This window comes from Symphalangus syndactylus, chromosome 22 (genome assembly GCF_028878055.3).
Source record: "Symphalangus syndactylus isolate Jambi chromosome 22, NHGRI_mSymSyn1-v2.1_pri, whole genome shotgun sequence".
NCBI classification, from domain to species: Eukaryota; Metazoa; Chordata; class Mammalia; order Primates; family Hylobatidae; genus Symphalangus; species Symphalangus syndactylus.
Window position 1 is genome coordinate 50,953,463 of NC_072444.2, and position 12,848 is coordinate 50,966,310.

The 12,848-nt window shown below is 37.6% G+C and overlaps 1 protein-coding gene across 6 annotated transcripts in view; it reads right to left on the bottom strand.

Moving 5' to 3' along the window:
- The window catches only part of EPB41L5 (erythrocyte membrane protein band 4.1 like 5), a 174,966-nt gene that overhangs the window by 139,931 nt on the left and 22,187 nt on the right, over positions 1 to 12,848 (bottom strand). For all 6 annotated transcript variants that reach the window (XM_055261069.2, XM_055261067.2, XM_055261068.2 and 3 more), the window contains exon 3: positions 8,217 to 8,321. In XM_055261069.2, coding sequence (XP_055117044.1) covers positions 8,217 to 8,321 — 105 coding nt within the window. The remainder of the gene's footprint in view (positions 1 to 8,216; positions 8,322 to 12,848) is intronic.

Consider the following 12,848-nt stretch of genomic DNA (forward strand, 5'->3'; position numbering starts at 1 on the left):
CAACATTCTCAAAGAAAAGAATTTTCAACCCAGAATTTCATATCCAGCCAAACTAAGCTTCATAAGTGAAGGAGAAATAAAAATCCTTCACAGACAAACAAATGCTGAGAGATTTTGTCACCACCAGGCATGCCTTACAAGAGCCCCTGAAGGAAGCACTAAACATGGAAAGGAACAACCGGTACCAGCCACTGCAAAAACATGCCAAATTGTAAAGACCATAGATGCTAGGAAGAAACTGCATCAACTAACGAGCAAAATAACGAGCTAACATCACAATGACAGGATCAAATTCACACATAACAATATTAACCTTAAATGTAAATCGGCTAAATGCTCCAATTAAAAAACACAGACTGGCAAATTGGATAGAGTCAAGACCCATCAGTGTGCTGTATTCAGGAGACCCATCTCATGTGCAGAGACACACACAGGCTTAAAATAAAGGGATGGAGGAAGATCTACCAAGCAAATGGAAAACAAAAAAAGGCAGGGGTTGCAATCCTAGTCTCTGATAAAACACACTTGAAACCAACAAAGATCAAGAGATAAAGAAGGCCATTACATAATGGCAAAGAGATCAATTGAACAAGAAGAGCTAACTATCCTAAATATATATGCACCCAATACAGGAGGCACCCAGATTCATAAAGCAAGTTCTGAGAGACCTACAAAGAGACTTAGACTCCCACACAATAATAATGAGAGACTTTAACACCCCACTGTCAACACTAGACAGATCAACGAGACAGAAAGTTAACTTTCTGGATATCCAGGAATTGAAATCAGCTCTGTACCATGCAGACCTAATAGACATCTACAGAACTCTCCACCCCAAATCAACAGAATATACATTCTTCTCAGCACCACACCACATCACACTTATTCCAAAATTGACTACATAGTTAGAAGTAAAGCACTCCTCAGCAAATGTAAAAGAACAGAAATTATAACAAACTGTCTCTCAGACCACAGTGCAATCAAACTAGAACTCACGATTAAGAAACTCACTCAAAACCACTCAACTACATGGAAAATGAACAACCTGCTCCTGAATGACTACTGGGTACATAACGAAATGAAGGCAGAAATAAAGATGTTCTTTGAAACCAATGAGAACAAAGACACAACATACCACAATCTCTGGGACACATTTAAAGCAGTGTGTAGAGGGAGATTTATAGCACTAAATGCCAACGAGAGAAAGCAGCAAAGATCTAAAATTGACACCATAACATCACAATTAAAAGAACTAGAGAAGCAAGAGCAAACACATTCAGGGCCGGGCGCGGTGGCTCACGCTTGTGATCCCAGCACTTTGGGAGGCCGAGGCGGGCGGATCACGAGGTCAGGAGATCGAGACCACGGTGAAACCCCGTCTCTACTAAAAATACAAAAAATGAGCCGGGCGTGGTGGCGGGCGCCTGTAGTCCCAGCTACTCGGAGAGGCTGAGGCAGGAGAATGGCGTGAACCCGGGAGGCGGAGCTTGCAGTGAGCCGAGATCGTGCCACTGCACTCCAGCCTGGGAGACAGAGCGAGACTCCGTCTCAAAAAAAAAAAAAAAACACATTCAAAAGCTAGCAGAAGGCAAGAAATAACTAAGATCAGAGCAGAACTGAAGGAGATAGACACACAAAAAACCCTTCAAAAAAAATCAATCAATCCAGAAGCTGGTTTTTTGAAAAGATCAATAAAATTGATACACTGCTAGCAAGACTAATAAAGAAGAGAGAAGAATCAAACAGACACAATAAAAAATGATAAAGGGGTTATCACCACTGATCCCACAGACTACCATCAGAGAATACTACACAAACTACCATCAGAGAATACTATAAACACCTCCACACAAATAAACTAGAAAATCTGGAAGAAATTGATAAATTCCTGGACATATACACCCTCCAAAGACAAAACCAGGAAGAAGTTGAATCCCTGAATAGACCAATAACAGGCTCTGAAATTGAGGCAATAATTAACAGCCTACCAACCAAAACAAAAGCCCAGGACCAGACGGATTCACAGCAGAATTCTACCAGAGGTACAAAGAGGAGCTGGTACCATTCCCTCTGAAACTATTCCAATCGATAGAAAAAGAGGGAATTCTCCCTAACTCATTCTATGAGTCCAGCATCATCCTGATACCAAAACCTGGCAGAGACACAACAAAAAAAAGAGAATTTTAGACCAATATCCCTGATGAACATCGATGAAAAATCCTCAGTAAAATACTGGCAAACCAAATCCAGCAACACATCAAAAAGCTTATTCACCGTGATCAAGTGGGCTTCATCCCTGGGATGCAAGGCTGGTTCAAGATACGCAAATCAATAAACGTAATCCAGCATATAAACAGAACCAAAGACAAAAACCACATGATTATCTCAATAGATACAGAAAAGGCCTTTGATAAAATTCAACAGCCCTTCATGCTAAAAACTCTCAATAAACTAGGTATTGATGGAATGTATCTCAAAATAGTAAGAGCTGTTTATGACAAACCCACAGCCAATATCATACTGAATGGGCAAAAACTGGAAGCACTCCCTTTGAAAACTGGCACAAGACAGAGATGCCCTCTCTCACCACTCCTATTCAACATAGTGTTGGAAGTTCTGGCCAGGGCAATCAGGCAAGAGAAAGAAATAAAGGGTATTTGATTAGGAAAAGAGGAAGTCAAACTGACCCTGTTTGCAGATGACATGATTGTATATTTAGAAAACCCCAGCGTCTCAGCCCAAAATCTCCTTAAGCTGAAAAGCAACTTCAGCAAAGTCTCAGGATACAAAATCAATATGCAAAAATCACAAGTATTCCTATACACCAATAACAGACAAACAGAGAGCCAAATATGAGTGAACTCCCATTCACAATTGCTTCAAAGAGAATAAAATACCTAGGAATCCAACTTACAAGGGATGTGAAGGATCTCTTCAAGGAGAACTACAAACCACTGCTCAACAAAATAAAAGAGGACACAAACAAATGGAGGAACATTCCATGCTCATGGATAGGAAGAATCAGTATCGTGAAAATGGCCATACTGCCCAAGGTAATTTATAGATTCAATGCCATCCCCATCAAGCTACCAATGACTTTCTTCACAGAATTGGAAAAAACTACTTTAAAGTTCATATGGAACCAAAAAAGAGCCCACATTGCCAAGACAATCCTAAGCCAAAAGAACAAAGCTGGAGGCATCACGCTACCTGACTTCAAACTATACTACAAGGCTACAGTAACCAAAACAGCATGGTACTGGTACCAAAACAGAGATATAGACCAATGGAACAGAACAGAGCCTTCAGAAATAAATCACACATCTACAACCATCTGATCTTTGACAAACCTGATAAAAACAAGAAATGGGGAAAGGATTGCCTCTTTAATAAATGGTGCTGGGAAAACTGGCTAGCCCTATGTAGAAAGCTGAAACTGGATCCCTTCTTTACACCTTATACAAAAATTAATTCAAGACGGATTAAAGACTTAAACGTTAGACCTAAAACCATAAAAACCTTTGAAGAAAACCTAGTCTATACCATTCAGGACATAGGCATGGGCAAGGACTTCATGTCTAAAACACCAAAAGCAATGGCAACAAAAGCCAAAATTGACAAATGGGATCTAATTAAACTAAAGAGCTTCTGCACAGCAAAAGAAACTACCATCAGAGTGAACAGGCAACCTACAGAATGGGAGAAAATTTTTGCAATCTACCCATCTGACAAAGGGCTAATATACAGAATCTATAAAGAACTTAAACAAATTTACAAGAAAAAAATCAAACAACCCCATCAAAAAGTGGGCGAAGGATATGAACAGACACTTCTCAAAAGAAGACATTTATGCAGCCAACAGACACATGAAAAAATGCTGATCATCACTGGCCATCAGAGAAACGTAAATCAAAACCACAATGAGAAACCATCTCACACCAGTTAGAATGGCCATCATTAAAAAGTCAGGAAACAACAGGTGCTGGACAGGATGTGGAGAAACAGGAACACTTTTACACTGTTGGTGGGACTGTAAACTAGTTCAACCATTGTGGAAGACAGTGTGGCGATTCCTCAAGGATCTAGAACTAGAAATACCATTTGACCCAGCCATCCCATTACTGAGTATATATCCAAAGGATTATAAATCATGCTGCTATAAAGACACACGCACACATATATTTATTGTGGCACTATTCACAATAGCAAAGACTTGGAACCAATCCAAATGCCCATCAATGATAGACTGGATTAAGAAAATGTGGCACATATACACCAAGGAATACTATACAGCCATAAAAAAGGATGAGTTCATGTCCTTTGTAGGAACATGGATGAAGCTGGAAACCATCATTCTCAGCAAACTATCGCAAGGACAGAAAACCAAACAATGCATGTTCTCACTCACAGGTGGGAACTGAACAATGAGAACACTTGGGAAGGCGAACATCACATACTGGGGCCTGTCGTGGGGTGGGGGACGGGGGAGGGATAGCATTAGGAGATATACCTAATGTAAATGACAAGTTAATGGATGCAGCATACCAACATGTCACATGTATACATATGTAACAAACCTGCACGTTGTGCACATGTATCCTAAAACTTAAAGTATAATAATAAAAATTTTAAAAAAAGAAAAAATATGCAAAGCATGATTCTGCAGGATCTTTTGGGTATAAGAGCATACTAAGAACATACCAGTATAAGAACATACTAGGAACAATTAGCATTATCTGAATACAGTCTAAGGAGACAAGATGGTGGTACTATCATTGTGTTAATTTCCTGGTTTTGATGGCTGCATTGAGTTATGAAGTGTGCTTGCTTACAGGAAACACACACTAAAGAATTCAGGCATGATTGGACATCTTAACTATAACTCTCTCTCACATGGTCCCAGAAAAATGGTTATTTATACCATCCTTGCAACTTTCTGTAAACATGAGATTGTTTCAACTATGAAATTAAATATTTGTACATGAACATAAAACAACCCAGTCTAATAAAACGTAAACAATTTAAAAAACAGAGTTCAGATTATATGTCTATATAAGAAGAAAAGTGAACTTTAGCTTCATCCATTTACTAACTTTGATTATCTCCATGATGACTCCATAATTCTACAGTCACAGACGTTTTGGACTGATCTATAGTGACCAATAAACTAAAATTTGGCACATTAACTTTATATATATGGACATGCCATATGCTGAAGGTGAAATTATAGCATGTAATTCCTTGGTCGCTTTTTACGCTGCCCCTCACCCCACTTTGGTTTCATTTCATTCTGAGGTTGAATATGGCCACACAACAAGCTGATTGTTTGTTTTTGTCATGAGACTCATGGAATCAAGTGAGTAAGAACATGAAAAGTTGAGCTCATCTGGAGTTCATTTTTAGTATCTTTAATCTACTAACTCTTCTTCCAGTTCAACTCATAGTTTAGAGTGGTTAGTGAAGCAAAAATAAAATGAAGTAAGGATAAGCCTATAAGTTTAATTTTAATGCCTAGATTTCTGATTACTGGAAGGAATAAACCAGAACTAAAGCGTAGAGATTAAATATCCTAATCCTGGCTTTACCAAAAATTTATTATTATGACAAGAAAGGCACTTTATGTGTATCAAATGAGAGAAAAAATATCAATATGGAATTCAGTAATTGCTGATATTAGCAAAGAGCTAATAATACAACTTAGTAATGATTGCATGTTTCTTTCCACAATTACTTAAATATTAAGTACCTCAAACCTAACTTTGGCATACTTTTGCCTTCTTTTCCCTCACACTGCCTCAATAAACAGGAAGTCATAGATTGTCTATCCTTAATATCATCTGTTTATTCATCTGATTGTAAGGCTTTACTATTATTCTAGAAGTGAAAGCTGAATGATATTAAAATTAATAGGCAACCAAGATTTTATCAAACTAAACGGAAGTCCAGAATTAAATTCAACAAATGTTTTGTGTGCCTACCACCTGCTGGACAGAGGTACGTAAGACTAATTCCCTGCCATTAGTGAGTTTTGCCCATTAGTGAATTTAGTCTAATAAAAGAGAATTAAGAACATTAGAAAGAAAAATAAAAGAAACATCTCCTACACTAACATCACCAAGAGATCGGAAACTCTGAAACTATGAAAAATAGTTTCACAATTTTTTCATGTATATGCATTGCCATATATCTTTTTTTTTTTTTTTTTTTAAGAGACAGGGTCTTGCTCTGTTACCCAGACTAGAGTGCAAGTGGCATGATCATAGCTCACTGCAACCTTGAACTCCTGGGCTCATACGATCCTCCCACCTCCCAAGTAGCCAGGACTACAGGCATACACCACCATGCCTAGCTAATTTTTTTATTTTTGTAGAGACAGGGTCTTGCAATATTGCCCAGGCTGGTCTCAAACTCATGGCCTCAAGTGATCCTCCTCAGCCTCCCAAAGTGCTGGGATTATAGGCATGAGCCACTGCTCCTGGCCCAGATTTTTTTAAAAAATAGAAAAATTCAATTATACTGCTTTATAATCCTTTATGACTACTTCTACCACTCCATATCAATTAGCATATTAATACTTAAAAATCACCATTTTGTTTTGTTTTAGAAATAGGGTCTCACACTTTGTCACCCAGGTTAGGAGTGCAGTGATGCAATCACAGCTCACTGCAGCCTCCAACTCCAAGTTCCTGGGCTCAAGGGATCCTCTCGCCTCAGTCTCCCAGCTAGCTGGAACTATAGGCATGCACCGCCACGCCCAGCTATTTTTTTTTTTAATAAAAATCACCTTTTTGTTTTGGTTTTTTTGAGACAGGGTCTCGCTCTGTCACCCAAGCTGGAGTGTAGTGGTGCAATCTCAGCTCACTGCAACCTCTGCCTCCCGGGTTCAAGCGATTCTCCCACCTTAGCCTCCTGAGTAGCTGGGACTACAGGGGCACGCCACCATGCCCGGCTAATTTTTGTATTTTTAGTAGAGAGAGGGTTTTGCCATGTTGGACAGGCTGGTATCGAACTCCTGACCTCACGTAATCCTCCCGCTTCAGTCTCCCAAAGTGCTGGGATTACAGGCGTGAGCCACCATGCATGGCCAAAAACAGCTATTTTTAATGAGCTGCATAGTATTAATTGCAAGGATGCACCAAAATTTGCCTAACCAATACCCTGCTGCCAAATGCTCATGGTTACTTAATTTGGAGGCATGATGGGAAGGGCTGTCACAAAAAAATGACAGCTAAAATTATTAACAGCTGTAAACTTAGCCCAGATGCTTTATAAAGCCAGCTAGGAGTTCCCCTCCAAACACACACACACACACACACACACACACACACACTTCTAGAAAAAAAGGCTTAATGCCATGATATCCTTATCATCTGTGGTCTCTTCCTCTGCCTCCTACTGTCCAGGCCTTAATATTACTTTTATCCTAAAGTATTTGTAATAACTTTCCCTGACTTCAATCTCTGCCCATTCCAAATCCTACATATCTCTACATAAAACTTCCTGAAGGAAAATATAACCTCCCTGCTTAAAGACTACCTAATCCCAATTATTTGAGAGTAAATATTGCCAATTTATTATTTAATACCTTGGGCATTCAGTTTGAATGATATAACCACTAAACCACCTCCCAATGTTTTCATCTGCCACTTTCTTTCAAGCATCCTCCAGTAAAATCCTAATATAGTAATTAGTTATTTGAATAGCCTCCAACTTTCTACTCTATTATGTATATGCTGTTCTCTCGTCAGAAATGCATGCCAAAGTACCACTATTTATAGATACAGAATCACAGATCTGAAAGGGAACTTAGAGATATCCTAGTCTACTCACCTTAATTTGCAAATTAAAAACTACTATTGTTTACCCAAGAGCCCACGAAACTCCCATTCTAGCATTCTTTCCAGTACACAGTGTTTCTCAAATTCTCGTGTGCCCAACAATCAAGTCAATAGTTATTAAAAACAAAGATTCTGGAGCCCCATCCTGGAAACTTTTGTTCTTGTAATTCAGGTTAGGAAATTAGGACCAGAACTCACATTTTTTAAAACAAGTACTTCAGGTGATGCTAAAGCAAGGGGGTGGGGGGAGGGAGCAGTGTCAAAGCTTTGTATCACAATAACACATCAAGAATATAAAGCCCTATAGCAATTAGTATATCATCTGAAATTTCCTGTTTCTTCTCCTTATGCTAAAACTTCCAAAAAACAGTTACTCACTGCTACTTGTGCTGAATCCATAAATCTCAGACCAAAATAGTCGCTTTCAATAAGGTCCAGGTGGTACATAATCTGATCAAACAACTCTTGTCCTTTGGCTTTTTTCTGAAATGGCAAGAAAATAAGTAAATCAATAAATGGTTTATAAGATCAACAAGACTGAACAAAAGAAAGTTTTAGTTATACAAGATCTCTTGAAGAAAGGAGGACTTGCAATACCAAAAGTATTAGCATGTGGCAGCTAATGGATAAGACATTATAGTTTTCTAATAAATCACTTAAGGCCAAAAACAAATTTGTGATCTCTATGTTTTCCTGGAGAGTGTTACTTCCAATCAACCAACAAAAATTACCTATTTTGAGATACAAATATTTGTGTGTAAGGATAAATTCTTGTGTTGTCATCAATTTTTAGAGTCCCTACTTTAAAAGGGCCATAATGTCATCAGAAAAAGAAAACACAAAAAACTTAAGAGTACTTTAGTACAAAATATGTGAAACTATACTTGCAAACAGATTTTAGAGAAGAGACAGAAACTAGAATAATCAATGAAGGCTTGATGGAGAAGAATCAGTCAAACTGGAAGAGAATGTGAGATAAGAAATAATAAAACTGGGAGGTAGGAGGGAATACAAGATCATAAGAAAAGTACTGTGATGATGCAGAAGACATCAAATCGTAGGGTAATAAATAGCAAAGAAATTTTGTATGGAAAAAGCAGTTCTCAAAATGTGGTCTCAAGATCACCGAGGGTTTCCAAGACTCTTTCAAAAGATTCATGAGGTCCTAGGTTTCTCATATACCTGAAACAAAACAACACATTGCAACACAGTAAACGTAGAAGCAGATAAGAGAATCCAAGTACCTTCTATTAAAGCAGACATTAAACAGATTTGCAAAAGCGCTTAAAACAATGCCACTTTTCTAAGCTCTTTGTTGTTTTAGAAAACAGTTATTTTTATATATTTTATATTATGTTAACATAAAAGGGGTATGTTGTTGCTATATTAATAGACAATCAATTATTTATTAATCAGTTAATCAATAAATATTTAAAATTTTTTCAGTTTTAATTTCTAATACTGTAACTATTGGTAGGTATAATCCACATAAGCAAAAGCATTGTTGGGATCCTCAATTTTCATAATTGCTCATCCACGCCTCTCCCATCTGTAGAATTCTAAATTGTGATTTATAGTATTTCCTATTAAAAAATGAACATATAGTTTATCGTATCAATCTCTGCCTTTTAACTGACCTGTTTATTATTTCAACTTGTCCTTTGCTTTTTTAGATAAGTAAATTTGTCATCTATTATTTCCTTTCATCAAGACAAGAACTTGACCATGCCTTCATGTCCTCTAATCTCCCCTCCGCCCAATTCCCATCAAGTTTTATAGACATACTTCTATTTTTTCTTTTTTATTCTTAGCTAACTTTTTAAAGACAACAACTTCTACTTGGGTATTTCAAAAATGTACATGTCTTACACGTGTACACTGCATGTCTTGTAGCATCTGCTAGATTAGCACATGCTCATTTGAGTTCTTTCTCCAAAAATGTTTCCCATGTGGCTTTTGTATGGCTTATCTTCTAAGGCCTTGGCCTTCTATATTTGAGAATATTTTAATCATGCCCTCACTCGAATGACAGTTGGATGGGTAGAAATGTCAAGGTTCAGTTTCTTTCAATACTTTCTCCAATACTCAAAAAAAAATTCCATTATCTTCTTGCAGTCAACACTGCTATTGGTAAGTGTGATGTCAATCTCAATTTTGTTTCTTCGTAATGTTACTTGTTCACTTTTAGACTCTTTAATTTCACTGTACTATGTACAAGTATGAGTTTTTCTTAATCATATTGTATTCTATATGGACCTCCTCAACCTGAGATCTTCATATTTCTTTAATTCTAGACGTCAACCTCTACTGTTTTCTCAAATATTTCTCCTTTGTCATTTTAAGTTTCCTACTTCAGTGCTGCCATTTTTTAGCATAAATTACTTATCCATTTAAATATATATATATATAAAATACAGACAAAAGTTCAGAAAGCTTTAGTAATATGACAAAATTACATTTAAAACAATGATGAGGCTAGAATTTGAATTTTGCTGTTTCTTCCAAGTTCAAATTCACTGAGGAATACATACCTGATCTAGATTTCACCTGGAATGTCACCTGAGATCAGTAAGTCAGATACCCCACTTCTTAAACAACTTCTTCTAGCTTATTCACAAAATTACTTTCTTTTTTTTTGAGACAGAGTTTCACTCTTGTTGACCAGGTTGGAGTGCAATGGCGCGATCTCGGCTCACTGCAACCTCTGCTTCCTGGGTTCAAGCGATTCTCCTGCCTCAGCCTCCCGAGTAGCTGGGATTACAGGCATGTGCCACCACACCCGGCTAATTTTGTATTTTTAGTAGAGATGGGATTTCTTCATGTTGGTCAGGCTGGTCTCAAACTCCCGACCTCAGGTGATCCGCCCAACTCGGCCTCCCAAAGTGCTGGGATTACAGGTGTGAGCCATCGCGCCTGGCCACAAAATTACTTTCAATGCCTAAGTTCTCCAACCACATTGGGAATTTCCAGTACATTCACCCAACTTCACAGACATCAGCCTCACTTCTTTTTTTAAAGTATAACAAAATTTGCCATTTTAACTATTTTTAAGTATAAAATTCAGTGCCATTGAAAATATTCACCATGTTGTACAACTGTCACCACTGTCCATTTCCAGAACTTGTCACTATCCCAATCAGAAACACTATACCTATTAAAAAAAATCATCCCCCACTTACCCTCACCATTACCCCTAGTAACCTCTCTCCCATTAATACTTTGTCTCTAAGAATTTGCCTACCCCATGTATCTCACATAAGTAGAATTGTAACAATATTTGTCCTCTTGTTTCTGGCTTATTTCACTCATAGTATTTTCAAGGTTCATCCGTATTGCAAAATATATCAAAATTTCATTCCTTTTTAAAGCTGAAAAATATTCCATTGCATATAAATATCATTTTACTTCTTCAAGTGTTGATATACATTTGGGATTTTTCCACCTTTTCAGTTTGGAATAATGCTGCCATGAACACTGGTGTGTAAGTATCTGTTTGAGTTCCTGCTTTCAACTCTTCCTGGTATACACCTAGGAGTAAAAGTGCTGGGTCATATGCTAATTCTGTGTTTAGCTATTTACTTTTTATTTTTTCTGAGATACAGTCTCACTCTGTCACCCAGGCTAGAGTGCAAAGGTGTGATCTAGGCTCACTGCAATCTCCACCCCCAGGGTTCAAGCGATTCTCATGCCTCAGCCTTCCAAGTAGCTGGGACTAAGGTGCACAACCATGCCAGGCTAATTTTTGTATTTTTAGTAGAGATAGGGTTTTACCATGTTGGCCAGGCTGGTCTCGAACTCTTGGCCTCAAGCATCCCAAAGTGCTGGGATTACAGGCGTGAGCCACTGCACCCAGCCATATGTTTAACTTTTTGAGAAACTGTCAAACTGTTTTCTACAGCAGCAACACTATTTTACATTCCCTCTAAAAGTGTATAACAATTCCAGTTTCTCCACATCCTTGCCAACATTTGTTACTTTCTCTTTTACTTTTTAAAAACAGCCACTTGATAGGTATCTCTCACTGTTGTCTCTCTCACTGTTGCTCTGACTCAAATTTCTGTTCTGATTAGTGATGTTGAAAATATTTTAATGTGTTTATTAGCCATTTATATATTTTCTTTGGATAAATGTATAAGTTCTATGGCTATTTTCGAATTGGCTTTTTGTTGTTGCTGAGTTGTAGGAGTTCTTTATATATTCTGGATATTAATCTCTTATCATATATCTGATTCGCAAATATTTTCTCACATTCTGTGGGTTGTCTTTTTACTCTCTTGGCAGTGTCCTTTAATACACAAAAGTTTTGATGAAGTCCAACTTATTTGTTGTGCTGCCTGTGCTTTTGTTACCATATCCTATAAAATCACTGCCATATCTAATGTCATGAAGATTTTTTCCCTGTTTTCTTCTAAGAGTTTTATAGTTTTAGCTCTCCATGTCTTTGAGCCATCTTTACATTAATTTTCGTATATGGTATAAGGAAAAGGTCTGGCTCCTTTCTTTTCCATGTGGGTATCCAGTTTTCTCATCACCATTTGTTGAAAAGACTGTCTTTTCTCCACTGAGTGGTTTTGGCACCCTTGTCAAAAATCATTTTACCATATTTACAAGTGTTTGTTTCTAGTCTCTCTATTCTATTCCATTGGTCAATGTCTGTCTGTATTGCCAGTACCACACTGCTTTTTTTTTCTTTTGTAGAGATGGGGTCTTGCTATGTTGCCCAGCCTGGTCTTGAACTCCTGGTCTCAAGCAATCCTCCTGCCTCAGCCACCCAAAGCACTGGAATTACAGGTGTGAGTCATCACACCCAGCCCCACACTGTTTTTGATTCTGTAGTTTCATAGTAACTTTTGAGATAAATCAGAACTGTGAGTCCTCTAATTTTCTTCTTCCTTTTCAAGATTGTTTTGGCTCTATTTGGGTTCCCTTCAGATTCCATATGGATTTTGGAATGGGTTTTTCTATTTCTGCAAATAACATCATTGGGATTTTGATAGGAATTGCATTTAA